This window comes from Heteronotia binoei, chromosome 1, assembly GCF_032191835.1.
Source record: "Heteronotia binoei isolate CCM8104 ecotype False Entrance Well chromosome 1, APGP_CSIRO_Hbin_v1, whole genome shotgun sequence".
Taxonomy (NCBI): domain Eukaryota; kingdom Metazoa; phylum Chordata; class Lepidosauria; order Squamata; family Gekkonidae; genus Heteronotia; species Heteronotia binoei.
In genome coordinates, this window is record NC_083223.1 from 160,090,463 (window position 1) to 160,114,337 (window position 23,875).

At 43.7% G+C, this 23,875-nt stretch overlaps 1 protein-coding gene across 4 annotated transcripts in view; it reads left to right on the forward strand.

Annotated features, from left to right (window-relative positions):
* RYR2 (ryanodine receptor 2) overlaps positions 1–23,875 on the forward strand; it is a 757,628-nt gene that overhangs the window by 707,695 nt on the left and 26,058 nt on the right. For all 4 annotated transcript variants that reach the window (XM_060243352.1, XM_060243324.1, XM_060243334.1 and 1 more), the window contains 4 exons: positions 8,488–8,706; positions 13,920–14,050; positions 19,305–19,347; positions 21,992–22,125. In XM_060243352.1, the coding sequence (XP_060099335.1) occupies positions 8,488–8,706; positions 13,920–14,050; positions 19,305–19,347; positions 21,992–22,125 (527 nt within the window). The remainder of the gene's footprint in view (positions 1–8,487; positions 8,707–13,919; positions 14,051–19,304; positions 19,348–21,991; positions 22,126–23,875) is intronic.

The following is a 23,875-nucleotide window of genomic DNA, read 5'->3' on the forward strand; positions in this document are numbered from 1 at the left end:
TTTTTCACGCACAGCCCATTCCAGGAATGTGCTGAAACACTGAAAAGCCACACATGATACAGAGCAGCCCATAGGCAAAGCCCTGTCCATGTAGAATTTTTTCTGCAAAAGAGAAACCTAACAGCTCAAAATCATCCGGATGGACAGGGAGAAGGCAAAATGCAGATTTGATATCGCATTTTGCCAACTCAGCTCCCTGCCCACAGCGTTGAACGACGCCCACGGCCTGATCAAAGTTAGTATACCTAACTGAGCATAGTTCCTCAGGAATCCCATAATTAACGGAAGAACCCTTGGGGTAAGAAAGGTGGTGAATCAAATGAAATTCACCAGGCGCCTTCTTTGGTACCACCTCTAAAGGGGAAACCCTAAGGTTAACCACTGGAGGACTAGAAAATGGGCCCAAAATCCTGCCCTCTGACAGCTCTTTGGCGATCTTAGCCTCTACTACGTGTTCCAAACCTTTAACTGAACTAAGATTCCGAGACCAAGTTGGCACTCGAGAACCCTGAAAAGGAATCCTAAAACCCACTGTAAAACCTTTCAACAAATATAAACTGTCAACCCTGCATGGGTACCTATGAAGCAACTGCTCAAGAGGTCCCACCTTTATCAAGCTGGGGCCTTTTCCAGCTTGGGAGGAACCCCCACTCCTGCCCTGTCTCTTTTGGCCCTTACGCGGCCAAACTCTTGGACAGTTGCTGAAGGAGTGTGGGCTGGCACACATGGGGCATTCATGTTTGAAATTGCAACCTTTCCAATTGCACACCCCTTGTGATCCAAACTTCCAACAAAGCAAGCGGGGTTGAACCGCCTGCTCCACTGAACTGCGGGAAGATGATGATGAAGCCGTAGGAGAAGTGGAAGCCTTAGCAACTAAGTGACCGCTGTCAGAGCGGTCACCCAAATTGGGACGCGCAGGTGACATGACCTGCAACCACAACTGTTGATGTATACGGTCCCAAGGAAGGGAAGGGTACACAGCAGCCCTCATCCTGAATTCCTCGTCATACTGAATCCAGGCAGGGCTGCTGAACATCGTGTACCCCTTGTATATAATGTCCATATACTGGATCAGCGCTGCCGCCCGCCAAGGCTAAGCGCGCGCTATCATTCCAGCATACACAAAAAACCTGGGCAGCCAATTAGCCCAGGTCCGATCTACCTTCCTTTTCTTCAACTTCTCCTTCTCCTTGTCACCAAGATCCTCCTTATCTTTCTTTTCAAGCTCCCGAAATAAAAGAAAATATGTCCACATATTCTCTCTTGAGGATCTTTTCTTTAGTGGCTGGCAAAAGGTGGTCACCCAGAGGTAAAGCAACATCATTAAATGGCATGGCACCAAAAGGGACCGTACCATATGGTGAAGGTAAACCCCAACCCCCAGCAAAGGAAGGTGCGACCCCCTGCTGTCCGGCCCCGGGCCAACTCCCAAATGGTCCAAACTGACCATGCAGCCAGGCCCAACTAGCCTGGGCCCCCCCACCCAAAGTAGAAGGAGTGTTTAGACCCCCAGAAACCATGCCAGCCACATTAGGTGCAGCAGGTCCCCAAGGCCCCCATGGCCAAGAAAGCCACGTGAAAGCAGCAGGGCCATCACCAGCCTTACCTTGCAATCCAGCAGGTAACAATGCAGTACCTGCACCCACAGCACCAGACGAAGCGCCAGCTCCTGCATCAGGGACACCCAATCCCACAGCTCCTCCAGAAGCAGCAGCAGACCTTCCCTCCAAAATAGATAATCTGGTTAGTATCTCAGCCTGCAAAGCCATTTTTGATACAGGCCCCTTATGAGAAATCAAAGAAGGTGGCAAAGAAGCCTGTTCCAGGGTCCACAGCCTCAAAATAATAGCCGCCTTCAGACGATGAAGGCGGCGGAGGACGCTTCTGCGGCGGCTTAGGCTCGTTATGTGCCGGCTGCCTGCCCTTCTCCTTCCCGTAACCCTTGTGCCCAGACATATCCACAATTTTAAACACGGCCAAGAAAAGCCCCAAATGCTAAAGACTCCAAAAAGGCCCTAGCCCAAACCTGCACACAGCAGCCCTACAATCGCTCCCACTAAAACAACTACCCTAAAATGGCCGCCCCAGCACCTAAAATGGCTGCCACACACCTGAGGCCAAAATGGCTGCCAAGCCACGAGGCACCAAAAAGTGAGGGAAATGTGATGAGGGAGTGAGTGGGTAGATGGCAATGTAGCAGCAACCTTAGCTGCTGGTGGTCAGGCAGAAACAAGGCCACAGGCGAAATCAGGAAGAAACAGCTGTTTATTTAACGTGTACACGGACCCCAGACTAGACTCATGTCTGAACACACCTGGGAGCCCTGATTTTACTTCAGTCAAAATCTGACCAGACTCATCTGGAATCTACGGTCTCTCTTATACAGTCTCCCACACAGAGTAGTATAGCAAATATCAAACAACTAATTGCTCCACCAGCCAGCCACATACACAACAACACCTACAGCAGACATCTATTTGTTAATTCTACACCTTCAGCACAAGTTATTCCATTGAGGGGGCCTTCCACACATTATCCAAGTCTGCGCAGGGCAATCTCTCTTTGCCTTAAAACCCACCAGAGTTTCCACTTGCTTCTGGTACCTATATCGGGGATACTTTTGGCTATATAACAGAAGCACAGCTATGGCAGGTGCTTTATAACCCCAAACCTGCACACAATGACGGGGACAAAGTTGTTCCTGACTCTCTAAAACCAAAAGGTCTGTGTTTGGCAAGGCCCTAGGTGTATTTAGCCAAGGCTTACTTAGAGTATTGAATCGGGTTCCATGATCCCATTCCTCATCATCTTTTATGAAATGTTTATAAGACAATGACATTCCCCATTCACTCTGGTTCACAGGGGTCTAACTCAGCCAATGGGCTTTCCAAATCCTGATTGCTAAAATACTTTCCCTTAGCCTCTAACCACAATCCCAACGATTCAAATTTGGAACAGCAATATTTACAGAAAAATCCTCTGTTTTCTCAAAACTCTTAGCTTTCACTTAAGTGTGGTCAAATCACAGAATCCAGCTCCAGTATCTGCCTAAACACAAGTAAAGAATAAAAAACCCACAAAACATTGACTAGGGCTTATTATAGGTCTTCAGCTTGATCAGCTAGTTGCTCCTTTGATGGCTTCTTCCCCCTGAGCGTTGAGCACATCAGCTAGCGTGATGGCAGCTAAGGGTCATCTAGTTGCCTGTGAACCCCACCGTTGCTGGTAAGTGGGGCCCAGAGGTCGGTTGTCGGGTAAGTTTTAGGTCCAGGAACAGACTGTACCTGGAGGAGCTCATTTAAGATGAGTCCAGGTTGGAATTTATTCATGGGATGGTGCACCTGGAGAGGGAGAGTTTCTAACACATATTTAGATGCAGCATTAATAGCTCTTCCTAACGACTGCATCTCTTGAAACCACACAAGGTCTGGGTCTCCCTTACTCCCTGTTACACTAGGAGGGGTCTTCCATGAATAATCTCTTAAAGAACTTTATTTCCAGCCCTTTCCTGGGTAAGCATCTCAGTCTGAACAAGGCAATGGGCAATGTGTCAGGTTACTTAAAGCTAGTCCTCTGACACATTTTAGCTTCTTAATTCTTCCAATGGACCGATATGCTCTCTCACCTTCTTCTGGGGCCAATAGAGGCCTTCTTGGTTCTGATGGGAAAGACTTTATTCCAATTGGAGTAAGCACACAAAGACTAGTGAGTACTTAGTGATCTGGGCAGCTCAGTAAAATTCACTATCATAAACTTAAATGGGGTAGTTTCTACATGCTGCACTCCTGGGGCCAATTTAGGCCCTGTCTTGGATTATTTCTGGCACAGGACACACACCCGGTTGCAGCTGTAGCACATAGTCCACAACACCTGTCTATCTAGTAGCCTTGCTATGGCAGAATCTCCAATAATGTGTTCTCTTATAAGTTTGCTGCACTAGGGCCAAGCTATAGCTTTGGGGACAAATAAGCATGTTATCAGATAGCTGTCCTTGGTAGATGCTCCCTGGGCTTTCCCTCCTTCTTCTTGGGTATAATGGTCAAACCACTCAGATAGCTTGGCTTAAAACACTGGGCAGACAAGTTTTCTGCTGCTGCTGAATGGCTTTGATGTGCTGTACTAAAAGTCCAAAAGTCTCAGGATCTTGGGGCCATATTCAGTAATCTCTTCTGCTGTGTGAATTAATTCCTTCTCATTAGATAGGGCTTCATAGGCACAGTGGGTCAAAACATATATGTTGAATTGGTGCAGATGCTTGCTCTGGCTTCAGCTGCTAATTCAAGTGTTCTGGTCAGGGCAATTGGCTCTGTCTTCGCAGGGTGACCACAGCATATTCTGCCTGGCACACTCCATCTGGTACAGAACTCCAACTGCAGTCCCATATTTTTCAGGAATGAGGAGGGTGGCAGCCTTGCTGACATCAGGTAGCCTTAGGGCTGGAGTTTTTAACAACAGCCTTTTAACTCCTTTAAGGTCTGACGTTACTTAGTGCCTCACTTTAAAGGGTGTTCGCTCACCCCCCTTTGTAACTTCACAAAAGGGTTTCGCAATTGGGGCTTACTTTTCCTTGGGGAGACTCCTGTAGGCGCACACCACGTCCTGGCACTGACCAGCTGCTTCTTCTGTGCCTCTACTGTTTCCTTGGCCATCTCTCTCTGGTGCAATTTCAGCTTCAGGCACAAGGCTTTATTGATGGCAGCCAGTTTCCCTTTGAGGTTCTGCTCGATCTTCTGCTTGCTGCTGGGCAGCTTTCCCTCTGCTAGCTGCTTGGCCTTTTCGTGGACGCCCAGGAGCTTGGACACCTCATACATCAGGACCTGCACCTATGCCAGGGTATTCTTTCTTATCTCCTACAGCAAATGGGGTAAGAAAATGCTATATAGGGAAGCACTTCAGCCCACAGCTTCCTCTGCAGGCCTTCCACTTCTTGGGCCAGCTGCTTGGCTTGACGTTCATAGCTTTCCATCTCACTGGCTGAACAGCACCTCTCTAATCTCCTTCAGGCTCAACTCAGCCTCCTGCCACCTTCACCTGATATCCGGAGCCGACCGAGCCGCAAAGGCACCAATCACCAATTGCTGAGCACTTGCAACTTCATGGTTGGTGGGCAAATAGATTCAGTGGGCTTCACATAAGCACTTGGTTTCTGGAGGACTTCTGCTACCTCACACGTATTAATGGGTTTCGTGGCTGCCTCCTTCATGCCTGCTGGTAGAGCCTGCCAATATTGGCTTAATAGGCAGATGGGAGCCTCCCTGTTAGCATCCCACTTGAGGACAGTTCCAGGAAAATGAATTGTAGCCCATCATGGCATGTTATTCCCTTCCTCCTTCTGTCCCATCATGGCCCAGGAATTGGGAAGCCTGGATCTGCCGGAGGGGCATCACATGGCTGACGGGGATTTCTTCTGAGGTGGCAAGCTGGCCAGAGGCAGGGGGCTTGCTTCTGGATAACTTCTCTCTGGGGGAGCCCATAGATCTGGAGTTCTTTGGTCTTAACCAATGAAGGGGGTGAGGGTGAAGTCTAAGTGGCAAAAGGAAAGGCTGGGAGCTTTACGTTGGGCTTGAAGGACCAGTTCCCTGCAAGGGGCAACAGAGACACTGCCCTATGTCCTAATACCTGGTTCCTGGAGGTGCTTTGGCGTAGATTGCCTTGGCCTGAGACTGAGATGCCTGTCCAAGAGTAGTGTATTTTGCAACCATGTAGGTGGTTTAAAACCAAACTATACTAAGAAACAATATACAAGGACTAGCCTAGGTGGTCAGGGTAACTCATAACCTTTGTCACATGAACCCTCAGATGATTGAACAACACTAAATGTAGGTCATTCTAAAATCATAGAATCATAGAGTCATAAAATAGAGTTCGAAGGGACCTTCCTCTTTTTCAGTGAGCTTTACAAGTGTGCAGCCGAGGGGTGATCAAGCCCTCCTTCCCTCCGAGATGGGCTGAGGCCAAGCAGTCTCTTATGGAGAGGTTCTGCCTACGAAAACCCCATTTTCATACTCACCTGTGCAGGTCTTCTTACTAGAGCTGGTTCCTGAATGCCTTTCTGTGGTCCGTTTGGCGACCCATCCAGCCAGGCCACACAGAGGCAGACAGAGGCCAGGCAGCTGAAATCAGCTGGGAGCTCCTTCTCAAACCTGAAGCTGGCCTGACCATGGCCTCAGGCTGGTCTGGGGGCCAAAGGGCGGGGCCAAAATCCCCCCTTCGACCGGCCAATGCACCAGAAAAATGTAGCAGCAACCTTAGCCACTGGTGGTCAGGCAGAAACAAGGCCACAGGCAAAATCAGGAAGAAACAGCTGTTTATTTAACGTGTACATGGACGCCAGACTAGACTCATGTCTGAACACACCTGGGAGCCCCGATTGCAGGAAGGTCTACAGTTTTATAGTCACAGACAATCATTTCCTGTAAACACTCACCCAATTACAGGAAAGGACAACCCCATATCCCATACATAATTACAAACGTCATATTACTAAAGGAACAGGGAGGAGACAGGCAGCAATATCCTTCATAAAAAACACATTTGCCCCTTTGACCAGCTCCCAAGATTTTCCAAGGTATATTACTCAAAGCTTATTCCAGCCAGTTTCTAGTTCCTCTTTTCGGCAGTTGTGGTAGGCCAGTGGGTGAAGGGGTAACTTCCTCTTTTGCTGCCTTACGCTTCTACAAACATCCCTTTCCCTACTTTCACAATCTAGAAGGATTATTTCACAGAGACACCTAGCAAGCACTTTTAAAATCTCTTTGCCCTTTTGCTTTCTTGCCCTTGTTCCTAATTAATGGCTTTCAATTTATCTTATTTAATACCTTTTTATTTCAGCCCTGCTTCAGCGAGGCCTAAAACCAGAGCCCCAAGCACATGAGCCCTAAGATAGTCGCCATCCCGCAAGGCACAAGAAAAAGAGGGAAATGTGATAAAGGGGGGGAGGGAGGTGAATAAATGGCAAGGCCTCCAACCTTAGGAGCACCCCAATGCCTCCCCACCCTGCAGCCCACACAAAGCATCCAACCCCACTGAACTAAATTCCCCACTGTGCGTCACAAACCGCCGCTTTTTTTTATATGATCGATCCAACGATGATCCCAGCCACTCTTGACCCGACGCAAGCCTCCTGCAGCACCCCCTGGGTCCCAACCAGACCCACAGGATGCAAATGCCAATGAAAAAAGCCTCTGTGCAAAGCCCAATCCCCCGAAGCTCTGCAGAGCGAAATCGCGCTCCTAATGCTCCTAGCAACGTCGAGAGACTGAAGTAAGGAGGCGGGGGCCTGATGGTTAACCGCTCAAGCCCCGCCTCCAGCAAAACGCGCCCAAACAGGGGTGCAATGCCTGCCCTTATCCTCCAGAGCAGCAAAAGTCCCCCGACAGCCGAGCTGTGATGTGGCCAGCTGCCGAAGAACCCATTCCTTATAGATAAAGTGCTTCAATTCCTTGATCATTTTAGTAGACTTTTACTGTACATTCTTCAGCTTTTTGGTATTGCTTTAGAGAAGTGATATTTATTATGCGATATTCTAAAGTTTTTCTGCACCATAGATCTATATAGTAGCACTATGACATTTTACTCTTTAAATTGTAGTTTCTTAATCATTGCTAAAGTCAAAGTTCCTTCAGAAACAATGTACACCAAGTTGTTGTCTTCTGTAAATATCCATAATAACCTGAAGATCTCTCTTTTTAGATAGCAACTGCGTCTTCAGTCTGATCCAGCTCATATATGAAGATGGAATTCTTTGCTCTGATGTACACCAATTAACACTTACTTACATTGACTCTTCTTTGCCATTTTGTTGCACAATCACCCAGAGAAATCTTATGCAGATCTTCTTAGTCTGTTTAGGATTTCACCATACAAAATATTTCTGTGGCATCTGAAAATTTTGCTACTGTAGTGCTACCAGATAATTTATGTTATTTTTATATCTAACAAAAATATTTTTATTTATTTTCTTAGAAAAAGCAATAAATACACAGACATGTTTCCAGACTAATGGTGATTTAGATGGATATAGCTTTTAATAGGATCCCTGGTCCATCACAGAGAGAAATATACTTAAGCTGCAGAAGTCAGTTTTGTTTTCTTGTACATACTTGCTCTGTAAATTGAGAAATAAAAGCCCTCTCTGTAGGAACATTGGTTGGGAGAATGGATGCAAACATGTGATAGTCCTCACAATGTCATTAATGTCAGTGTGTTCTTTGATTCTCAGATTCAGTACAATTCCACGATAATTAGTAGAATCAAATTATCAGAAGGTTAGAAATAGCTTTCAAGGTCATACTGTCTCAAAAAGCATGCCTTCCCAGTCAGATGAGACTGAACAAGGAAATGGTTCATAATATATATCTTTACCAGATTACTCTTTCTGCTCATTGTCTTGTTCTTAATGCTGAACTTTCTCTTGTTTGAATTTGTATAAAGGTGACCATTGTATAAAATATTTATTCTTTTTATTTAAAATTACTGCAACAGGTTTCTACATCTGCAGTAGCTGAAGAAAAGGAAGTTCCAGTTACGAATACTGTTGAAAACTTCAAGTTAAGCAGCCTAGAAAGTACTTCTCATAGAATCATCACTGTACATTATGTCCTCGAAGAAAGTAGTGGCTATATGGAACCTACACTTCGCATTTTGGCCATTCTTCACACAGTCATCTCTTTCTTCTGCATCATTGGGTATTACTGTTTGAAAGTAAGAGGACAAGTTCCACTGAAATGATAGCAAATGCTATCTTGTAACTATAATGATTTGGTTTAGCTGGCATGTAGCTCTCTTTGGAACGCATTTTATAGAACAGAAATGCAATTACACTTTTGATATTTCTCTTCAGGGATTCCTTTTATGCTTCAGACCAAAACTGCAGCCCTTTTTATTAGAACATGTCACATCCTGTTATTTTTCATACTCTTTTTTTTGCTATGAGTGGAGATGTGATTATTTCCAGTTTACACCTAGACTCTGTGAAGGCATTTTTAAAAGAATATTCTGGCTTTCTTGTCCACTACCTTCGCACCAGGCAGGCAAGTCACCATACGGTCAGTACACAGTTTTGCCACCCAGCTGTCTACTTGCCTAAGGATCGGATCACCAACTACCAAGACCCCCCCTCTCTCCCTGCCCAGGGATGGTTCCTGGCACGAAAGCATACACGCTCACCAACTGAAGAAGAGGTCCCTTCTGAGGGCGCATTCCCCTTATCCCTCAGCATGATGCCGTGTTCCCTCTCGACCCTCATGCTCTCTGGCAGCAACGGGGCTGCCATGTTCAGAGTGGGGCTCATCTAATATGTCCCCGAGAGTCTTCTCTGAGTGCCTAACTGACTGTCTCTGCTTCTCCAGGTCAGTCACCTCGACCTCAAGGGTACTTAGGGAACGAGTTCATACCCTTGAGGCCGAGGTGACTGACCTGGAGAAGCAGAGACAGTCAGGCACTTGAAGACTCTTGGGGACGTATTAGATGAGCCCCACTCTGAACGTGGCAGCCCCGTTGCTGCTAGGGAGCATGAGGGTCGAGAGGGAACGGCACCGTGCTGAGGAGAAGGGGAATGCACCCTCAGAAGGGACCTCTTCTTCAGTTGGTGAGTGGGTATCCTTTCATGCCAAGGAACCATCCCTAGGCAGGGAGGGGGGGTCCTGGTAGTTGGTGATTCGATCCTTAGGCAAGTAGACAGCTGGGTGGCAAAACTGCGTACTGATCGTATGGTGACTTGCCTGCCTGGTGCAAAGGTAACGGACATTACGCTGTAGGTAGGCTGATAGACAGTGCTGGAGAGGAGCCAGTGGTCGTGGTGCATGTTGGCACCAACGATGTGGGGAAATGCAGTCGTGAGGTCCTGGAGGAAAAATTTAGGCTGCTAGACAGGAGTCTTAAGGCCAGGACCTCCAAGGTAGCCTTCTCAGAAGTGCTACCTGTTCCACATGCAGGGCTGGAGAGACAGGCACAAATTAGAAATCTCAATGTGTGGATGAGACAATGGTGTAAGGAGGAAGGGTTTAAGTTTGTTAGGCGCTGGGATGCTTTCTGGAACAAGCGGGAGCTGTACGAAAGAGATGGTCTCCACTTGTCCTCAGATGGAACCAGGCTGCTGGTGCTTAAAATCAAGAAGGTGACAGAGCAGTTTTTAAACTAAATCTTGGGGGAAAGCCGACAGGAGATTAAATGTCTCTGGTTCGGGAGAGCTCATCTCAAAGAGATGAAGGGTTAGCTACTACTTTTCTACCAGGTAATGGATCAGAGTTGTCCACTGAGATGGTAACAAACAGTATGGAGCTTATGCCAAAGTCTCAAAGCAGCAGGAGGAAGGTTGAAGGCCTAACTTGCCTGGAAATTATAGATGTTTGTATACAAATGCTAGAGGTGTTTGAAGTAAAATTGGTGAGTTGGAATGCTTAGTGTTGGGGGAAAGCATAGACATTGTGGGAATTTCAGACATTTGGTGGAATGAGGAGAATCAGTGGGACACGGTGATTCCTGGATAATAAGTTATATCGGAAGGATAGGGAGGGAAGGGTTGGAGGTGGAGTGGCTCTGTATGTTAGAAAGGGTATTTTAGAATTTCACCTAGTTCAATATAAGGAATTTGTAATAGGGATCCTCTGAAAAGAGTTGGACTTGAGTATGCGACTGAACAACAACAAAATACAGTTTCTCAGCTGTGTGCCAAATAGAAGTTTGCAACCATTTTTTTGTAATGAAAGTTATAATGTACTGGGTTCAAAGCATGTGGACTCCCAAGAGATAGTGAGTTCAGTTCTTTATTCAGTAATTCAGCATAGTGAGATAGGAATAGAACTGGCTGGCAGGACCAACTGCCCTGCTTATATGACCTCCCAACCCAAAAACCCATTACCATCATCCCATTACACACAACTATGGGTTAATAGCTGGCCTAACGATCCTTGATGGGCCTCCTTTCTGAATTCCATTACCATAATCCCATTACACACAACTATAGGTTAATTGCTGGCTTAACGATCCCTGATGGGCCTCCTTCCTGAATCCAGGTGGCTATTGTTTTAGGGTCTCAAGTTCAGCCAAGTCTCTGCTGGCCTTAAGGCCAAACTCTAGTTCCAATATATAACAGAAGTCTTTGATTAAGATGAGAAACTTCTAGTTTTATGTAATCTAAAATCTGCCCTTGAATACAAAATATTGTCCAGTTGAATATCTGCAGCAGATACATGATGGAACTATCTGAGAATGGTTGTGTGTGTGCAGGGGTGGGGGGGGAGCAGCAGGGAGATGAGAAGTCCTCTTCCAAGTCATTATCCCTTCCCCTTTGCAAAAAGTTTAGTTAGCAGAAATTTTTGTGTTCAAAATCTTTAAAATAAGAAAGAATTTTGCTATGAAATCTTGCAGCATGGTGATGGTGATGTTTTCTAACTACATAAATGTAGGTCTCGTTTACTGGAATCTGTAACCCACATTTTTTAAAATACACTCCCATTTTTTTAGATGTTGAATAGTTATAGCTTGGTTGCACTATATGACCCTAAATGTTCCTAAATGTACACAGTTAGTTCCTAAATATACACAAGGAGGGTGCAGGTTCTGGAACTGGAGTGATGCTTGAAACAGGGATGACTTATGAAATCAATATTCAATCACAAATGATAAAATCATAAAAGTGCAACCTTTTATAGGCTGGTCTGCTTAGAATTTATTTTGTTTGTATTTTGATAATTGGGTAGGCTTGGGTAAGTTCTAATGTACCTCAAAAATGAGAAACAGATGCATGGTTTTCTTCCAAATCGATCTCCATCAGCTAACTTTTATTTTGTTTCTGAAATTTAAAGTTGGAGTTGTCTACTCTGTAGCTAGAGAGAGAGATTACAGCTGAAGTTGTCGAATTCATTGCCATTAGGTCACATTCTGATCAATGAGTTAGTGCTGTATTGAGGCTTCCTTTGATTTTGGAAGCTTTGATCTTAACTAGTCCAATCTTATTCTTATTGCTGATCATTCGTTGTCTGGTAGAATAGCAAAGGAAATAATTAGGTGTTTTCTATAGAATTCTCGAGACAGGCACATCCACTGCCACTGACACAGTGAAAGTCTTTGGATGTATCTGGCATCCTAATTTTGACCTGAGAATTATTGCTGTTAAATTTTTCAGAGAGAGGTCTTCCTTGATGGTGGAGGTATTTACATGTTGTCCTTTAGTGAACAAAGAAGTTATTACAGTATTAACGGAAACTCTGGCCAGGGAAAATTCCTCTGATTTCCAGAACAGCTTTCACCTCGAAGATGAGAAACACCATAGAGTCTGCAATTTTCGTGTGTGTGTGCATGATAAACAGCAGTAGCCTCAATGATCTCTCCACTTTCCTATGTCTTGGAATTATTCATTTGTTTTTGTTTACATCATCCATCAAACAAACCTTTAATGGCCTAGTAATACAATAAAACAGGGATAAAAGTCCAAGAACTAGATATCTGAAAATATAAAAAAGTGTCACAACTGACTGGAATCCACTGACATTAAAAAGGCAGAGCAGTTAGACAGAATAGATCTATATTTTATATCCTCTAGTTCTTAACTTCCATGCACATGAGAGGAACAGCCACAGATGCAGTGATTTCAGGGGACCTGTTCGATAACAAAAAGGCTAAATTATTATCAGTCAAAGGGTTTGAAGAGGGGAGAAGAGGACGAATCCAGTAGTAGTGCAGAGAAGAGTAATGAGAGCAGCGAAAGAGAATACATTGTACAGAATCAGGTTCCTTAAAGAGGCAGGAGCAAACTCTTTCCTTATAAGGAATACCCTTTTATTTGCCTTTCAAAACAGCCAAAGGGGAAAGATTAAACCTGGCAAGCATAAAGGCTCTGCATATAAGGGATTTGTCAGATTAGAAAAATACCTCTCTTTTTTTTGCCAAAGCAATCAGTTTCAAGCCTCAGAAAGTTTTTGTTTGTTATGTTTTATTTTGAAAAAAAATGTTCATTTGTGTGGATTGATGCAGTCACAGCAAATAAATCAGGACACAGAGTTAAAAATACTACCATATTTAATTCAGTAAAATCACTCAAATTTCAAGGAATGTATGCATAGCAGAAAACATCTGAAAAACACAAGCAATCACAAAAAAAAAAAGATGGTAACGAGAGGCCAGGTGACTGGACCAGTGTAAACAATAACTCACCTCTGTGAGATAAGATAAGTCTGTTATCAAGTTGAGGAGAAAGGGAGGTAATTCTGTTTGAGTTTGCAGTTCATCTACACTTAGAGTGTAGTCGGAAGTACCCTGCGAAGTCAAATGGATGAAAAAAATTCCAATGGCAGCTCCCTTTTTTAATGTCCCTTCCTCCACCATAAGGCAACCAGCTGAGAAAAGTTTAACTAACTAATTAAACCTAAAGGTAGTCCCCTGTGCAAGCACCAGTCATTTCCAACTCTGGAGTGACATTGCATCATAACGTTTTCACAGCAGACTTTTTATGGGTGGTTTGCCGTTGCCTTCCCCAGTCATTTATACTTTACCCCCAGTGAGCTGGGTACTCATTTTGCCAACCTCGGAAGGATGGAAGGCTGAGTCAACCTTGAGCTGGCTACCTGAACCCAGCTTCTACCGGGATCAAACTCAGGTTGCAAGCAGACAATTCTCCAGGATAACAGAATCTTGCAACTGAATATAATTATGCTGTGAGCAGGTTGTTTCCACTGACCCCCAAGGCTGGGTCCTACTAAATTTATAATCTTTCCCAAACAGTTGAGCATATAAACCTAAACAACTTGCATTCCTTCCAAGTGTGTTTGATACATTTGTCCTCTTACAAGCTCATGAAAGCTCATTCACTCTTTGCATTAACATTTCTTTAGCAGCTAGCTGTTCCCTTAAAAAAAGTGGTTCCAAATGTTGTGGTGGATTTGAAGTATTTTTAGGAAGTTTATTTCTCCTTGCAGGTTCCACTTGTTATATTTAAGCGAGAAAAAGAAGTTGCAAGAAAATTGGAATTTGATGGACTGTATATTACAGAACAGCCTTCAGAAGATGATATTAAAGGGCAGTGGGATAGACTTGTTATAAACACACAGTGAGTATTTTTTTCTTTTATTCTTTCTTGACACGTTACAGCTCATAAGTCTCATTTCAGACCATTGATCCCTCTAACTAAGCATTGCCTATTGGACTGGCTTCCCATCTGTGCCTTGCCAGAGGCTGAGCACATTTTAGAGAGTTCTGAGAGAGAGCAGAGAAGCTCTGAGATAGAGTAGAGAATAACTGATATAAGGGTAAGCAGCTGGGGAAGTTGCTGAGAATTCCTGAGTTTGTGTGATTTCTGAAAATTCTGAGTTTGTGGCTGCTGGGGAACTGCTGTTTGTTTGGTTGAGTGGGCTGAATTTGAAGGTGATTGTTGCTGATTGATTAGGAGTGGCTGTGTTCCCCACCCTCTTTGCATTGTTAAGCTGCGCCTTGCCAGAAAGCTAAAGGACTCTTGGCCTGTGTCTCTTAGCCTGGGGGCTCTGTAAGGACCAGGAACCCAGATCCCTAATTTCCTTGTAATCTCCCAGTAAGGTAAATTGACCCTCCAGAAGGGGAGCCACATAAACAAACAAGATTTAAAGGGGACTGTATGTGTGTGTGTGTATATATATATATATATATATATATATATATATATATTTTAAAAAAGCTATCATGAAGGTAGAATGCCAGTAGAGGGGGTGGGGGCTTTTCAGTGTTTTGCACTGAGTGTTACATGCATGACCATCTGCCCATAGGACAGAAGTCTTGGGGGTGTGCTCGATGCAAGGAGCTCCTGTATTCAGGGACCGAGTTCATACCCTTGAAGCCGAGGTGACTGACCTGGAGAAGCGGAGACGGTCAGTTAGGCATTCGAAGAAGACTCTCAAAGCAAGAGAAAAGTTGAAGTGGTTTGCCATTGCCTTCCTCTGCAGAATCTTCCTTAATGGTCTCCCTTCCAATTACCTACCATATTTAGCTTCCAATACATGAGATCAAGCTTTACTATACTGCCTTTCCTCCTCAGTGATTACATACAGACACAAAAATGGACTCCTGACTATTTCAATAATATGACAATTGTAGCAGGAGTGTGTGGTGGTGGGTGAAGAAGCTGACCCTGGCAAGCAGCTGTTTGCCAGTATCTCAGGTCTCTTTAAATAACCATGTTATATGGGAAGCCCTGGCCTGGTTTATTCCCAAAGAAAATAATAGGCCTATACATTTCAGAGGGACCATAGACTCAGAGTAACAGCTGAGGGCAATTAAAAGTTGATAGGTATGCCTGGCCTCCAGAGGCCAGGTCTACTTGCCATTATTTCCTGTGGGGGGAACAGACATGACCTCTGAAGGCCAGGCCTATCCTCCCGTGTCCTTTTTACATTTAAAAGCAAAGGAAGGACTGAGCTATCCCTGAAATTACCTGGCCAGCTTCAGATCTGTTGGCATTTCCAGGGTAGCTTTGCAGGCCTTCCAGTTATAATTGCTGCTGTTATGGATTGTTTTCATCTCACCAGGAAAACACCAAGACAAGGTGGTCAGCAACAAGCAGGTTTTATTTGGAATACATGTCTGCAGGCATGGAGAGAAGGCACCCAGGGTGCGGTCTCTGAAGTCTGGATCAATTTAAGACTCGCAACGCTACGCCCCCATCTGTCCGGCCAATCATAGTCAACACGCTCATCTGCTCATCTGCCCATCAGTTTCCCTGTGTCTCAGGGCTGGACCGCTTTTGATGTCCTTTCACATGAATTACGGCCACCTGGGCTGGTCCCTGCAATGCTCCTAGAAGCCTTTTGATAATGCCTACATGGGCCACAGATTTCCCTCGGGAGCTCAGCAGCCCCCTTTCCTCCCAAACTTTCCCAAACACGTGCACTACCCCACAAGCATATTTAGAGTCTAAATAGATGCTTACCCTCTTTCCCTTGAATAGCCCTAAAGCTCTCTGGACTGCCACTAGTTTGGCTGTTTGAGCCGACATGGATGAGGGAAGGGATCCCGATTCAATTTCTTGTCCTCCCCCCTTCTCTTATGGCATATTCGCTGTATTGTTTCCCATCAATCACCCTAGAGGATCCATCTACAAATATGTCTGTTGCCCTCGAAATGGGGGTTTCCTCCAGGACTTCCCTGAATTTGGTCTGCAGTCCCACTATATCTATACAATAATGTTCCAGCCCCACTCCTTCATTTGTTCCTCGGTATAGTCCTAGCACTGGACTAGATCCTTCCGATGTTGCTAGGATTAGATCAGGGCGTTCCAACAGGATCGCCTCTAATGAGAAGTCGGGCATCTGTCATCCACTGCCTAGCGGTGTGAGTTAAAATGCTTTGAATTTGGTGGGGGGAATGTACAATTAGGACTCCTTACCATACAAATTTTCTGGCCATCTTCACTGCCTGGGCTGCAGCTGCGCAGGCCTGCAGACAGTGGGGCCATGCCTGTACAATGGGATCTAACATGCGAGAAAAGTAGGCCACCAATTGTTCTACTCCCCCCTTTTTCTGGGTCATGGTAGCAATCACAAACTCGTTTTGAGTCGTTACATGTAAGTGGAAAGGCTTCCGCATGTTGGGAAGCCCCAAAGCAGGGGCGGAGAGGAGACTAGATTTCAATTTCTGGAATGCCCCTTCCTCAGGGCACTCATCCTTTAATTTGTTGGTGAGGGGGGAGGTCATAGCCACAAACCCATCTATCCAAGTTCTACAAAAATTTACTGAGCCCAAAAATCCTCATAACTGTCTTTTGGTAAGGGGAAGAGGTAGGTCTTGGATACCCTGGACTCTCTTGGGGTCCAGGAGCTTCTTTCCCTCCTTTAATAAATGTCCCACATATTTTACCTGGGGCTGGCACAATTGTACCTTTTTCTTCGCCACCCTCAACCCCTTTTGGGCCAAAAATTTTTAAAGGCTCACCGAGCCTTCTCGGACCTCCTCCTCATTCTCAGAGGCTGGTTGGGGCACTTCCCACTGTCCCTCTCTGATCTGCAAATCTCTTAGTTCTTTTCTCAAATTACTATGTTCCCAGGGAATCATTGCCGCATGGGTCTCATCCTCCTTCTTCTTCCTCCCTTGGCCTCCTTCTCCTCGGGTCTGGGTCTGGCCCGGGGATCAGAGGCGGAATATAGAGAGGAGGTGGATGGTTCAATGGGTCCCACTTGGCCGAAGTGGGAGCTGTGGGGGAGGCAGTTGGGTCTTTTGCAACCGCCATCATCACTTTAATTGTTTCAGTCTTTGGTTGTTTACATTTTTTGTCCCTACAAAATCAATCCACTCTAAAATATATGGAATTTCTATGGCTGCCGTCCAGCTGGGTAATTGTTCTAACAAAAATATATGGATTTCTGAACACAGATGGTAGTCACAGGTTCCAAATTTTGGCCACCTATGTCCTGAAATCAGTGGCAAATATAGCCACACCTGGGTCGAAAGATACACCATTTCCTCTTTCGACAGTCCACTGGCCCCTCCAGTGGTTTTCTATTGGGCGCAAATCTGCCCCAAGGGGGTATCCTTAGGAATCTCTATCTGTTTCCATCCAGATGGGGTGTCCCCCACGAGACCCTTTTTCCCTGACGTCTTTGAAGCCTTGTTACCCATTATGGTGTTCTAACTTTACCAAAATTACTCACCAGAAATCTGTCGAGGCCTCTCCTCGATTCCTCTCCGCAATATGGGTTCTTGACCCCACGGCAGGGAAGGCAAATAAGTCGCTGAGGCTGGTTCCAACGGGGGTACCAGGGGCCCTCCTCAAGCAAAATACTCACGTTCTCCCGCCAGTGGGTCAACGGAGGGCTAAGCCACAGATCCCCAACGGGGCCCCCCAATCCAAAAGGACACAATCCCACTTCTCACACCAAGTTGTTATGGATTGTTTTCGTCTCACCAGGAAAACACCAAGACAAGGTGGTCAGCAACAAGCAGGTTTTATTTGGAATACATGTCTGCAGGCATGGAGAGAAGGCACCCAGGGTGCGGTCTCTGAAGTCTGGATCACAGTGCAGCTCAATTTAAGGCTCCCGACGCTACGCCCCCAATCTTTCCCTCCAGCCAATCATAGCCAACGCAGAAGGCACACACTCTGCCTATCCCTGAAGTTAATCATTCATTTTACCCTTACACGGACATCTCTTGACCTTGTCTTTATGCATAGTTAATATGTACGGAAGAAAGAAAATAATCTATTTACAGTCATAGCCCTCGAGGCTAGGTGCTTTCTTTGGGTGTAATGGATGGGCTGGGCTTATAGCCCGGTGCTTTCCAAGGGGTGCTTTCCTTGGTGTTGTGCACAAGAGACTTGTACATGCCCTCATCACTGCTGATGAAATCAGAGGTAGTACAGCCTGCCCCAACAACCAGAAAATGGCAGGCAGGCTTGTAGACTACCATGAATTTAGATTTCTCAGGGAGATTCCCTGACACTGTCCCAGTAGAGGCCATTTCCTCTCCTGGCCAATGTTTTTTTTTTTTTTTTTAAATATTTGATTGAATATTGTTGTATTGAGGTAATTTTACTACAAAATGCGTATTAGGTTCTTTGTGTTCCCAGCCTTCATTCTTAAAAAAGGAAACAAGGAAAAAAAGATAAGCTACTAGTCCTGTTGTTGAGGAGCTAAGCTGGGAATTCAAAGACAAATTAATTGCAGATTTTTTTAAAAAAAATCCCTCCCCCAAAAGTGGCAGGCAGAGGATATGGTCGCTATGAAGACAGTGTCACAGAATCTACCTAGGCAGCCAAGCCCTCAGGTAGTCCATGAACCTGCCCACTGTTTTCTTGCCATCAGGGCAGGTTCTCCTGTCTTTGATACTGCAAGTGGGGACAATAGCTGGAAGGAAGGCCTGCAACATGCTCCATAGATATCAGTGAGGCAGATGCCCGCAAGGTAAATCTGGGACCAGTTTGGTTCTTCCTTTCTTTTTAAATGGACAGAGGCCGGATTTACAACCGGTATGAAATAATGGCTTGTAGACCTGGCTGCTGGAGGCTGGGAGGACTACCCAGCTATCAGCTGTTAGTTGGTGCCTCTGATCCCTTTGAAACTTAAAGGATGATTGTTTTCTATGGGAGTAGACCTGACTTCTGGAACTCTGATTATCCTGAATTACCTATTGAGTATGACACAGTCAAAACAGAAAAACGATGGCCATATCCTGACTACCGGCTAAAGATTATCCTGTGCCTCTTGTGGCAGCAGCTTTTAATATTCCTGTTGGAACTAATCTGTATGCACAAACTTGTAAAGCGAGGTGGGGGGAAAGCCTGTTTATTCTCATGAGCAGTAATACTTTATATTTAATCAGCATTTCTTATATATCCTTAGGTCATTTCCTAACAACTATTGGGACAAGTTTGTGAAAAGAAAGGTAATGATTTTCTTGTTATTGAATGAGGACCCATATACATGTAGTCTTGATAAGATTCTGGAGAAAGCAAAGTGTTATGAAATGATGTTGCAAAATGATGTTGCCCAGATAGCCTGCTATAATAATATCCTCCATTGCTATTTTATACTGGATGACACCCAGGGTCTCGGGTCTCCCCATAGCTGGTTCCATTATTTGTGACTGTGTGTTTAACTGTGATGCTGCAACAGACAGCACCAGCTTTGATGCTGCAACAGACAGGCAGTCAATTTCCTAGTCCAAATTCTCCCAGTGGTTCAAACTGATTTAAAGGGACCATGTTAGAGCCTCCTATTTGGTTAATATCTCCCCCCATAACCTCAGAACAGCGTTTTCTTCAGTTAGGTTTCAAACCATGCCAACAACTTTGCTAACTGGCCATTACTCCCAAATACAGCTGACTTAATGTCTTCGTACTTGCAGAGCCTCAGTGCCAGAGGACCTATCACACTACATTTTATCCTTTGTATAAAGCCCAGAACCAAATTTCTCCCAGTGCTTTTAAATGGACTTTAATTTTTCTTTGGACTCAGAGAAGCTGCTTTTTTTCTCTCAGACACTGATCCATTTGTCTCCTGTAGAGCCAAGAAAATATGGGCTAGAGCGGCATCTAAAGAGGGCAATGTTTTTATTTTATTATTTGGTTAGATTGTTTTAATGCTGATGTTTGTAATTATGCCATATGTGTCAGATTGTAACAGCATTTGGCTATAGACAATAAACTTTATTGTATCCATTATTGAATTATGTTTTATTTTCAAATTTCATAGTCTTAAATTTCTGGAGAATGCCTATTGTATCTTAATGAGTTGATGCAGCCAGATTCCTGAGGCCTATTGAGTGATATAAAAAATGTCATCAGTGAAGTCTTAGGAAAATGAGAACTCTTGGACGTGGCCCCGGTTTTTCCTTCTTTAACCCTGCTTCTACCCAGTAAATTATCCTTATGGCTTATCTGTTGAATAGATACAGTTCAACCAGGAAAACTATGCCATATCTTAACTACTTATGGAAAACTATTATTTATTTATTTATTTATTTATTTATTTATTTATTTATTTATTTATTTATTTATTTATTTAATTAATTAATTCAATTTATATCCCGCCCTACCCCACTGAGGCGGGCTCAGGGCGGCTCACAACACAAAAAACTAACAAAATCAATTTAAATACATTAATAATTATAATTATACAATAAAATACATAAAATACTTATAAAATACATAAAAACACGTAAAACTTATTTCAGTATGTACTATGCTACCTTCCTTAAATCAATTCTTCAATATTCCAGTATTGAATAATCTGATGTTCAAGATTTGAATGTTCAGGCATTCCGATAACAATTAATTATATGCCAACCGGAAGAGGGCTGTTTTGCAGGCCCTGCGGAACTGTTCAAGGTCCTTATGACAGCAGCTTTTTATACACCCGTTGGAACTAATCTGTATGCAGATAGTGCTTTTCATAAGAAGATGGTATAGACTATATTGCATGTATTCATTGGAATATATGCTGCCACTTTATTCAGCAAAGTCAGAAGCTTCCTTCTAGCTTTAAGTGGCTCTTCCTTTATCAGGAGAGGAACTTAAGCTGGAGGACACTTCCTTAGGCAGGAAGAATGGCTTGCTGAGCAGAGTGGTAGAATATGCACACCATTGTTTGTAAGCATCCATTGTGCTTCTTCCTTTTTCTGTGTGCAGTGTGTATTTTAATATTTTCTCCAGAAAGTTATTTAAAGAGAGACAGTTGATTCAACATTCTATTAAAAAGGTTTGCTTTTAATCTAGAAAACTTAAATATTAAGATACAAAATACTGCTTACATTAAAATACTGCTATTAAGACTTAAATATTAAGATACACATTATCTAGATTGTTGAGGTTTTAAAGAATGTTTGTAAATTATTATTTCAATCTAAATAAATTTATGTTTACATCTTATTACATTGTTACAAATGTTACATTAAAGAAACATTTAATTTTAATGATTTTCAGAAAATATAGAGAGAGCAATTAAATAGCATGGTAACAAGTATGTAAATAAGTTGTGTGTATCTAGAAGACTATGTATATACATGAATGGAGGATTAACATCTTGTCCTTTAAAATACTCAGTACACCAAGCATCTGTTGCTGTTGACTTTTCTAGGTCAGCAAAAAGAAAATAATGGAGAACCAGGGGTCCTCATAATATATGCATATATTAAAATACTGCTGTAAAGCTATATATGGCTGGAATTGCTGGATCTGAGTTATCCCTATTGGTCATATAGTCCAAGAAAGGGAGCCATTGTACTAGAAATTTAGTTTACATCTTTTTATAAACAGCCTGCCGCAATTCAATTAAGCTGATGGCTGCTGTTGTGCTGACAGTATATCCTGGCTCTGGCTTTTCTCCGTGTGCCAGACTTAAGGAGACCTTACGTCTGATCCTATGTGGTACATTACCATGTAGTCAGATCATGTAGTCAGACTACATTATCATGTAGTCAGATAAATCAGCCTATATTTTATTACTTCTCATTGTGGTTAGGATACTGGAGGTAAGAAATTTAAAACAAAGAGGGAAGGAATGACATTTGTCTCTATGTTAACCTTTAGGTTATGGATAAATATGGAGAGTTCTATGGCAGGGATAGAATCAGTGAATTACTGGGAATGGACAAAGCCGCTCTGGATTTCAGTGATGCTCGAGAAAAAAAGAAACCCAAAAAAGATAGCTCGTTGTCTGCTGTGTAAGTTTTTTTTTAATTGCTTTAAAAAACTCAAGCATTTGCATTATTGTTAAATAAGATGTTTCTCATAAACTGAAATTATGACTACGTTTTGTGTGTTCAATACCTTGATATACTTTACAACAACAAAATTATGTAAAACTTGCACAAATTTGCTAGCTGGGATACTCAGGTTAATTGCTGGCTACATCAGTTGGGTGGGAGGGCAGAGTTGCTTTGGTCTAGCATGATGCAGTCTCCCTTGCCAGGCATTCTGTTTGTCAGTTTCTATATACTGAGGATCTCTATATAGCATTGTATTCTTGAGACAGAGTGGGAATTCTGTTGGCATATTGTCCACTCTGCTTTCCAACAGTATCCATACCTGAACTGGTGCAGCTGGTCTCAGCACTGATGTTGGAGACTCCTAGGTCACAGGTATCAAATGTGTGTCCCATGGGCCAGATCAGGTCCCTGGAGGGTTCCTGTCAGGACCACAAGTAACTCACTGTCATCTGCTTCCTTCTCCCTCTCTTGCTTCCTTCTGCATCACAGCTTGTTTTGCCAGTCTTGCTCAGTTAAGCTACAGAGCAAAGCCTCTATTTTCGCCATTGACTGACCAGCACATGAAGCAGCTTATGTACAAAAGCTTGCAATGCCCAGCCTTTTCATGTTTTCCTCTGAGTCTTAGGCTCAAAGCATTGACCATGAGATCTCTGTAATGAATGTCAATAAATCAAAAGTAGGTTCGCAACTTAGATACACACCTGAACAGCATACTCAAAATTGCTATAACACAGACATTGTCTCCAAATGTTGATGCAATAATTCAGAGCAGATGTCAGTTACTGGAGACTGTTAAACAAAATATTGCAAGAATGCTAATCTTTTGAGCATATTTTATTTTAATTTTTTTTTAAAAAAACCCCTTTAATTGTGTTTGTCTGTGTCCTTTATAAAGTTTATATCTCCACTACGTAGCATTAGATTTTATGACACATGTGGCTTGATAGTTAGAAGGCCCGTAGCCAGAAAATTTTGGGTGGAGGGGCCCGGGAGCTAAAAAATTTAGTGGAGGGACTGCAGGACTTGGCTGCTTCTTCCCTCCAGTGCCCCCCACGACCCCAGTCTGCTCTTTCTGCTGTGATCTTTCTCTCTCTCTTATATCTAGGGAACTATTATTTTATTTATGAATGGTAGCCTCCAGCCGAGAATCTTTGATTTTAATCAGGGTCAAAGGGGGGGGGGGACGTTGTTCCCTCTAAACTGAGTTAGTGTGAACTTGCTCAGTTTTTTAGCTTCCAGTTCGTACATTTTCATCTTAGCTTAATGCCAATTTTCGTCTTAGCTTAAAACAGATTTTTTTGCTTGCAAGGCTCCACAGTTTAGAGGGAGGGAGTATTGGATGAAATCTTCATCTGGAGACAATGGGGGGAAAGACACACCTTTTGAGGTTTGCTCTGGCCCCTCTTTCTGCTAAAGACTCTATCCCAAGCACACCTCTCTGTGCTCGTGTCTCTGCAACTGAGCCCACAACCAAAGGCCCAAGTTGGCCTTTTAAAAACAAACAAACATCTGTAGCAATTATAAAATGAAAGAAAAGAAAGAGAACTCTGGGTGTGGGGGGACTTGGCTGCTTCTTCCCTCCAGTGCCCCCCACGACCCCAGTCTGCTCCTTCTGCTGTGATCTTTTTCTCTCTCTTATATCTAGGGAACTATTATTTTATTTACGAATGGTAGCCTCCAGCCGAGAATCCAGCATCCTCTGCTG